Consider the following 9,628-nt stretch of genomic DNA (forward strand, 5'->3'; position numbering starts at 1 on the left):
AACACTCGACGACCTGAGGTCGTCCTCATATGGTACAAACGTCCTCGGCAGTTTCAGGACGTCCTCATTTGGTCCTCTAGTCGACACTTGCAGGATTATCCCCAAAATGCCCCTTTGAGACCTTTTTAAGGACGAAGAATTGTCCTGATATCGTCTGCTCGAGGACGTTTTGAGGATATGCATGTTTCGTAGGTGCATGCAGCTTTCGCAATTCGTGTTTGGTTAATTTTCTGGCTGTTAACGAATAAGTCCACGGGATTTCGTATGCCTACTTTCGAGTCATAATAGTAAAGTACTTCTCGATCATTAAAATGAGATAGTTACACGAGGAAGCACTTCAAGCCAACACGAGAAAGACGTGTTCTTTTATTTATTATTTATTTATTTACTTTGTAAGTGATCGTAGGCCAAACTTTCTGCCTGCACGTTTTCGTTGGTCGTGATCTACCGCCGACGTGCATACGGAATTATATCGCACTGACTGTGGTCTGACCCGTTTCCCCAATGAACGCACGTGCGGCAGACCAAGTTTGGTGCGAGTATAAACGGTGTCGGCTCCAAAATGAATGCAGGCGTGAAAACTGTGAATAGCGAGCACGTTATTCTCGAGTGTCCAGTGTTGCAATGCCGCACGGTCCCATCGAGCAGACGACAACTGACCATGCTGACGACTGGGCTGGCCTAGGTTATCGTGAATAGAGCAGCATTGGAACTAGAACGCTGTGGGAAAACGAATGGGCGACTGAAGTTGTGGTGGTGCTAACAAAAAAAAAGCAGTACCTTAATGCGGTCACCATGCGCAGTCAAGGTGCTTTTAAATCTGGATGTCTACGACACTGTTTACCCATTTTAAAGTGACGCAACTATCATCATCATCATTATGGGCCTGCAGTAAGTCAAGTCGAGTCATTGGTCGAGTCAACATTCCAATACAACACTTCTCGCCATAGAGGAAGCTTCTCGCAGAAGCCCTCAAAGAATCGTAAGCATGCCAGGTGAGTGTCTTCTGTTAAATTTTCATATTGAAGTTGTAAGCCGCAAAGGTAAATAAATAAAAAAAGAGAGGACAGTTGATTTTCAGCCTCGCGCTGTATATCTTTACTGCTTATTCATGTATGTATGTACAAACCAACTGACTAGCCTAACAACGTGTTCTGGTGGTGGGTGTTCTTTGGTCTAGCCACCATTCTACTGTGCTCTGTGCTGTTCAAGATGGCTGAGAGCGCGGATCGCAAATTTCGGCGTGAAATTAATCGGCGCGTCAATGCTAGTTTTCAGCTTATTGACAGTGAGGCCGATGTCATAAATGACACGCGGTACGTTGACCGAGATTCCCGCAACGCCGAAAGAGAGAGCGACTTGCCCTCCGAGGCTTGTGCGGTCGACCTCGAAGACGGCCATCGTCGCCTTTGTGTTCATGACAGAGAACGGCCTTCGGCACACTCCTCGATCGTTCCAGAAACGGATGTGCCCCAAGGACACGTTTTGATTTCTGGCGACGCGTGCTACCCCAGCGGCTGCAGTGTTTCTGTGCCTCACGATCACACAGACTTCGAACGGCGTGCCTTCCATGACAGCAGCGCTGCGGCTTCGACTTCGGCGACCTCGCAGGTGAGGCAGAGGGATTCTTTCGAATTGGCACCGACTGGGAGTAACGAAGAGCAAGTTTGTGAACGCGGCAGTGTGGACAGCTTGCTGGCCTTTCGTGAGAGACTGCAAGCGTGGGCCTTACAATCTCGCGCATCGCACACTTCAGTTACATCGCTCTTGAGAGTACTACAGTCCCACGAATGCTTCAGCGCGCTCCCTTCAACTGCAAGGGCATTGTTACAGACGCCCAAGAAGTGCCTGGAAGTGTTGCAGCTGGCCGGCGGGAAATACCATCATTTCGGCCTCAGTGCAGGCCTACAGCGAGTGCTGCAAGATTGTGCAGAACTACCAAGAATTTTGAAGCTTAGCTTCAACATTGACGGTCTGCCGGTTTCAAAAAGTTCACGGGGCCAATTTTGGTGCATACTGGGACGCATAAGTAATTTGGAGGACAAAGCACCATTTATAGTGGGTGTTTTTTTCGGAAGCAGCAAGCCCAACAACGCGAATGATTTTTTGCGACCATTTGTTTGTGACATAAATGCTGCTATCACAACAGGGATTACCATTGGAGAAACTGCAATTCCTGTTAGCTTGTATGCCCTCATATGTGATGCACCAGCAAAGGCATTTGTATTATATGTCAGAAGCCACACAGGCTATTACAGCTGCACCAAATGTGACGTAAAAGGTGTCTACTGTGAGGGCAGGGTGTGCTTCCCAAACGTCAATGCTCGCAAGCGAACAGATGACAGCTTTCGCTTAAAAGTCCAGGAGGAGCATCACACAGGCGAAAGTATTCTTGAGGAACTTCCTTTTGACCTAGTGAAAGATATACCATTAGATTACATGCACCTTGTGTGCTTGGGTGTCATGAACAAGCTCTTGACACTGTGGGTACGTGGCCCAAAAGTGACCAGACTTGGAAGCAAAGTGCGTCTTGAGATGTCGGAAAAAAATTCTCAAATTGCACGGTGTGTTCCATGTGATTTTAGCCGAAAGCCGAGGAGCATTGCTGAACTTGATCGGTGGAAAGCGACTGAGTTTCGCTTTTTTCTTTTATATGGAGGACCCGTTGTTTTGTCATCACTGATTCCTGCACACATGTACAAGAACTTCTTAGCTTTACATGTGGGGATCTCTGTTCTTTCCACACCAGCTGCACCTGCAAGTGAGATAGAGTATGCCGGAAACATGCTCAAGTTTTTTATCCGGACATTCATAAGCATTTATGGCAAAGAGCATGTTTCACACAATGTGCATGGCCTGTGTCATTTGGCAGATGATGTTACACACCTTGGCCCCTTGGACTCATGGAGTGCCTTCCCATTTGAAAACCATATGTCCTCGTTAAAGAGAATGCTGAGAAAGCCAGACCTTCCCTTGGAGCAACTTTGCAACAGGCTTGCTGAGCAGGCACACCGTCCTCTGAGGCATAAGAAAACTGAAAGCCATGTCGTATTTGCTGCAGAGCATGCTGACGGGCCACTTGTTGCTCCATGCCGAGGCCCCGAGTTTAAAAAAGTAACATTGCCTGGCAATGTCATTCTTAGAGCTGAAAAGAGAAATGGGTGCTGTAGGCTAAGTGATGGGTCAATCGTCGTTATTGACAATTTTGCTCATCTCCCGTGCGGTGAGCCATGCATAATTGGAAGGAAGTTCCTCAAGTGTGAAGATTTTTATTCTCTGCCATGCCCTTCCTCCATACTGGGAATTTACTCAGTGTCTCAGCCTTCTAGTCTGCGGTATTGGCCTCTGAAGAACATCTCACAGAAATGCCTGAAAGTGTATTTGAAAAGGAAAAGCATTGTTTTCCCTCTTTTGCATGCTACAGTGCACATGTAATAAACTTTCACAACTGTGTCAGAATGTATACAGAATTTGAATTTGGCTTCTCTTTCTTTTGCAAGGTCAATACGTTGTCGTTCTCTTCCCAGAAGAGGATGATACATCTGGGATCATCCTCAAAAGTTGGCTGAAAGGCGACGGCTGCCTGTGGCCTCGACAAACTAAATATGTACATAGTTTGTTGAAGGCGAAAGCGACTCCAGGGGCTGACTGGATAGAAGTGCCTTGCACTGTTGTCCGAGAATTTGGTAAATTATTCCTTATTTATGCTGTTTTACTGCACGTTTTTCAGCGATTTGGTCAGCAATGAAGTAAAAGGTATGTAATAAACTGCAATTTCAGCATTGTAACTCTAATTGCCACTTTAGATCAAAGTAACTTCTTAAAAGTTTAGATGGGTTCGAGAATATCAGGAAAAGATATCAGAAGATGGCTTCGAAGAATATCAGAAGATAGCTTCGAGAATATCAGGAAAAAAAGAACAATTATGCGAAATCAAGTATCTCATATTTTGTGAATACTTGCATGTCAGCTGTCATTGCAGCAAAATTTAAATGATCCATTTTAATATCATGGGTGACTCTTAGTACCTGCTTGGTAATGACTTATGCAAAGGAATTGGAGTTCTACTTGTTATGTGTGACAGATCTGAGAAATGATCATGCTTATCATTTAATTAGTAGTTGTTGCCCTTCTTTCTGCAGATACATATGCCGAAGCACGGGCAAATCTGCCAAGGGTAGAAAATGGATCCAACTTGGACGGCGAGGCAGAACTTGGGAAAGGCAGAAGAAAAAAAAATAAGAGATCCTATGAGTCTGAAGATGATGAAGGGGCACCATCACCTCCAGCTTCAATGATAAGACGTATAACACCATTTTTGAACTTTACGTAAAGTGAACTGCTTGTACTTATGTTTTTTAATAGTATTGAATCTTTTTACATCCTGCAATGCCTATTTTACAATGATAGCCCCACGGAATTGCTCACACTGTTTTCTGTTATCTACCGCCAAAAGTAACACTGGGTTATCTGGCTTTAGGGCTGTGAAATGCTGATTCTGGCTTGCTTTCTTAGGGAGAAAACACAAGCGACCAAGAAATTTAGAGAATCGGCCACTGCCCACCCAGCCACGGTCATTGGAACATGAAGGTGATATGCTTCTGGGATAAAATCCTGTTTTTTTTTCTTGCTATTTTATTTATCTCTCCTCTTTACAACCCCTTTTTCTACACCCCTATGCAGGGTGGCAAACTGGTTAATAACTCCATGTTAACCTCTATTTACTTTTCATTTTCCTTTCCAAAATGTCATGTCAAATAGCATATGACATGCTTCTGACCTGCGATAACTGAGAATGTCAGCACGCATTTAAGTACTCGCTTCCAACCAAGAGTTTTTGCCAAAGGGGATATTGTACGTAAACCATGCACATCAGTTTTAGAGCAGCTCTTGAACACCCGTTCTTGCATTGAGTGGGGTCGCCATGGCCATCAGTGGCCTGATGGACATGAAAAAGTAACTGATAGACACAAAAAATTAAAACTGAGAAGAGAAATACCCAGGGTCGTATCGAATTTGGACACTTGCCCTTTGCTTGGTGTTGAGTATTCCACGACAGAGTGATGCTAGCGCTTGAAATTCATTTTTTATATCATTCTCACTGCACAGATTTGTAACTTTGATTATGTTGTAGACGGAGCTGATTTCATGCAAGGTTTGCAGGTTTTCAGGAGCCATGAAGAAACAATGGAAAATTTGTCTAATCTTCACATGACTATTCTACTGTCCCATTACCCGCTGATTTTTTCTTGCCTCTGTTTTCTAACAGGGTATGCAGACAAGGCAGGGCGGCAACCACTGCAGCAGCATCGCACCACAGGCCAGGAAGGGGCTTTATGTAAGACTATGTTTGATGAACAGCTCAAAGTGCATGTGTAGAATTACATTTCAAAGCTTCACTTATGTTTCTGCAGTGACTAGATCCAATATCAGTGAAGTGCCTGCGTTCGACTCCAGTTCACCAGCAGGCATTAGGCCATCACAAAGAGCCCCTTCACCGAGAATGGCATCACCTGAGGGTCAAAATGTTTACAGAGGTTCATACAGCAACAACTGCAGACCTCTGGGTAAGTGATACAAAAGCTGCCTTCCATGGGTGTCACTTTACGTGTGAAGTCTACCTTCATATTTATTGTGTGTTATGTATGCAAGTTGTTATTTTACTTTAGGCACCAAGTTTTCCATATGCTAAGCAATATGTTTAGTCTAAAGCTATGGTAGAGCTAAATGGCATGGATGCTTCTTTTCAGTTTTGGAGCAACTTACTAACTGTAGTTCGTGTGTCAAGTGTAAATGTAGTTCCAGCCTTCTAAACTCTGGAACAACTAAAGCTTTGCATCACTTTGCAACTAAAGCTTTGCAGCAAGTGTTGATGGAAAGATGGTGGGAGCTTCGCGTAACTGGCCAAAATAACTGTCCCATCACTCTGATTCTTGTCCCTTTTCTTTTTTATGCAGACAATCTTGAAGGGCCACCATTTCAGCAGCATTACAGCAGTCAGCAAGGGGCTTCATGTAAGACGGTATTTTTGATAAAATGCTCAGGGGCTGTTTTTAGAATTGTGCAGCTTAAAAGGCTCATCTATGCTTCTGCAGGGACTGCACCCAATAATTGCCACGAGCCTGGCTTAGGCTTTCCCTCAACATCATCTATGCCTGCTCAGAGAGCAGGATATAATGAGGGGCAAAATGTCATCAGGAATTCTCCTACCAGTAGACACACACCTTCCAATTCCCCTAGCACTAGAAGCATACCTTTTGGTAAGTAACATTAGAGCTTCCTTAGATCGGCACCTATTGTGATGCAGACTACCTTTATATTCATTGTTTGGGGAATACAAAGTGTTTTTGCCTGTACGTTATAAAGGTTTGCAAGTGCTAAGCAACACGTTTCGTCTGATAGCTGCACCAGTGGTAAACAACATAGGGTGCTTATTTGCAATTTCGGAACAATGTACCAAATGTAGTTGCTTTATCAAGTGTAAATGCCTGTTGTCTCAGAAAAATTGAAGCTAAGGTGCCAGTAATTAAAGCTTTAATACATAAACAACTGTTATCACCTTTTTGGTGTACAGAACATGCCTCTTGATCGCAGTGGAAATGAGAAAACTGCGTGTCACTTCGATGGCAATGAGCACGCTTTTACCCCATAATCAAAAAAAAAATATTTTTTTTTCAGTAGACAGAAATGACAGTGGCATCACTTTGTAGCAAAAACAATGGCAACTGTCACTTGTAGGAACTGTCACTTACAGAGCATGCAGACAACCTTGAAAGGCAAGTGTTGCAGCAACATAACAGTAGTCAGCAAGGCCCTTCATGTAAGAATACTTTCGATGAAATGTTCAGAGCTAGTTTTTAGAAGTGCATCTTAAAACCTTCATCTATGCTTCTGTAGGGACTGCACACAATAATACCCATGGGTCTTCATTAGGCTTCCCCTCTAGCAATAGAAGCTCACCTCCTGGTAAGTAACATTAAAGCTTTCTTACCCGGGTGCCACTTCAGAGGTGAAGACAATCTTTGTATTTATTGTCTAGGGAATACAGTTTTTTTTCTCTTTAGATTAAAATCTTTGCAAGTGCTAAGCAAAACGTTTTGTCTTATAGCTGTGCCAGTCGTAAGCAGCATAATTGCTTATTTGCAATTTCGGAACAATGTACTAACTGTAGTTGCTTTATCAAGTGTAAATACCTGATGTCTCAGAAAAATTGAAGCGAAGGTGCCACAATTAATACTTTTAATTCATAAACAACTGTTGTCGCCTATTTAGTGTAGAGAACATGCCTCTTGATCACAGTGGAAATGAGGACTGTGTGTCACTTTGATGGCGATGAGCACGCTTTTACCCCATAAATGAAGAGTTATATTTTAAACATTTTTTTTTTGCTTTCGTTGGGAAAGTGATAGTGGCATCACTTTGCTGCAAAAACTATGGCAACTGTTATATGTATGGTCTGGTCACACATTGTTTCAGTGCTTAAAACATTAAAGTATCTGTTTCTGCTTATTCTATTTTTCACAAATTCACTTAATAACCTAACTTTCAACAATTTTTCTGAACTTATTCCAAGTTTTTGTTGAAAACTAGGTTGTAAATATATGGGTACACTGAATCACAGCACGCAATGAAGGTGCTTCATCTCAGTGTCAACTCTGCATGCGTATTCAGGTCCTAAAAAGGCATCACTGAGCATGCTAACAAAATAACTGAAGCCATGTAGGCACAAATTTCTAAAACCGACAATAATGTGCAGAGAAGCCATAAACAACTGTGTGCTTGTTTTGCTGTGTTTAGTAGCACTTCTCATTTTCAATGTTATCTCAGCTTTTGCCATTTTATATGTTGCAATTCAGCGCTATTACTTCATGAACACGTCTTTACAGAATACGTGCGTCAACTCATGCGAATTTCGCAAACTATCCTGATGAGGCTAGAGCAGCTGGGACGACAGGTTGATGCCATGCAGCAGCACCTTTTCAACACAACAGTGAGGCTTCAAGATGAGACAAATGATGATGTGGTTTTGACACCGGTCAAGGATATTGACCAATTTCTAAGTCTTGAGGGGAGACTTGCTGCTGATGGCAACATTAAGCTAAAGCTTGTACGTCATTCATTATATTTTTCTATAATTTTTTTTTCTAGTCACTGCATTAAGCTACTCTTCTAAAAAAAATAATGACCTCAAAACTTTACAGATACAGCAGCTTGCTGGCCTTGGTGGCTCAACTTTTGGGGCAGCAGCCAGGAGGATGCTGGAGCTTCTGCTAAGCCTTGAGGTTGCTGTGCAGTTCAGCTGGGCAGGCCAAAAAGGCAAAAGGAAGTTTGTGGATCTAGGTGTCACAGATGTCATTTGCAGTGAGTAATTTGTTTCACAACACCATGTGCTGCAAGAGCCGTGTTTGAGTACAGACATTTCTAAGTCTGTTATCCACATTATCTTTCATTTGAAGTCAATAGCAAAAGAACAATCTTTTCATGAAAGCATTAAATTTTTTAGGATGCTTGCTAATTAAAATTATGTGCTTAAACTTGGAAAATTTTTAGCATGAAATATCTGTTGTCAGTAAGAAACCCTGCAGCTTCTTCAAGCACACTAGTATACTTGCATGGCACACATACGCAAGCATTCACTACTTGCAGAAGTTATTATCAGGTAGCACTACTAGGCATTCTTAACTGTAGTGGAAATCTTATGTACAGATGAAAACTAACAGATGGAAGCTCATAGTGATCACTGAGGATCTCTAAACAGGAATAAGTACCTAAGACAAGCTGGTCAACATTTTCATACATGGACGTATTTTCGTCAAAGGCGCCTCATCATTCTTTGCATGCTAGGTTTCAAAAAAGTTACAATGATGTCTTCTTCGTGGTGTTCTTCTTGTAATGCAACACATAGTGTCAATGTCAGTACTCTTGAAATTAACATGGGGAAGGATGGCAAGGACCTTTAATGATGATGTGCCCACCTATCAAAATGTCGATCATGCTGACTAGAGGTACTTCTTCAAACAACCTATGTAGCATTATATTAATGTATTATGTTTGTGTAATTCCTGTTTTATGAACTTTGTACTTTTTCAGAGGCCGTGAGGCGAAATTTTCCGGAAACAAAAAAAAATGACATCGAGTGTGTGATTAAAGTGTGGCTTCGGCATGCTGGGGAAAAGCTCCAGAAGCAGCGCTTAAGAACTTCTCGCACTCACCATGAGGGTGAGTTTTATTATCTGTGCTGTTGAAGCTATCATAACATATGATACTTTTGCTGTTATAGTTTAAATAATTTTCTTGCCTTACTCGAATTTTGATGTGTATGCAAGCATGAACTATATAAATCATTTTCACCATTATATAATGGCTAGTTCGTACCTGCACATTATGGTAATATAATTTTCATTTTATGCTTTCAAATCTGGCATGCTGTTATTGTCTTAATATTCTTATTGATACTCTAAATTCACTTGTGCTTCAAGATATGCTGCTTTCTATTACTACAGAATGTCTTCAAAGTGTCGCGTTGTCAAGCCCATCGGATGAAGACCTCTGAAGGCACAGGGCAAGAAGTCTCATCTAGTGAAAACTGCCAAGTTTCATTCCTGAAAATAAACATGTTTTCTGTGCA

At 42.2% G+C, this 9,628-nt stretch overlaps 1 protein-coding gene across 4 annotated transcripts; it reads left to right on the forward strand.

The window, feature by feature from the left end:
• The first annotated feature begins 848 nt into the window (after nt 1–848).
• Nucleotides 849–9,628, forward strand: LOC142761613 (uncharacterized). 4 transcript variants are annotated; one of them, XM_075875883.1, is made up of 14 exons: nt 849–995; nt 3,501–3,686; nt 4,143–4,304; nt 4,516–4,590; nt 5,270–5,338; nt 5,415–5,567; nt 5,958–6,014; nt 6,096–6,260; nt 6,755–6,820; nt 6,898–6,966; nt 7,887–8,107; nt 8,202–8,361; nt 9,091–9,219; nt 9,504–9,628. In XM_075875883.1, exons 1-14 carry the CDS (start codon nt 989–991, stop codon nt 9,551–9,553), a joined length of 1,569 nt encoding a protein of 522 aa, XP_075731998.1. In that variant the 5' UTR covers nt 849–988; the 3' UTR covers nt 9,554–9,628. The 4 variants fall into 4 exon arrangements, with proteins under 4 accessions (XP_075731998.1, XP_075731999.1, XP_075732000.1 ...); XM_075875884.1 differs by lacking the exon at nt 6,755–6,820; XM_075875885.1 differs by lacking the exons at nt 6,755–6,820; nt 6,898–6,966.

This window comes from Rhipicephalus microplus, chromosome 10 (genome assembly GCF_043290135.1).
Source record: "Rhipicephalus microplus isolate Deutch F79 chromosome 10, USDA_Rmic, whole genome shotgun sequence".
Taxonomy (NCBI): domain Eukaryota; kingdom Metazoa; phylum Arthropoda; class Arachnida; order Ixodida; family Ixodidae; genus Rhipicephalus; species Rhipicephalus microplus.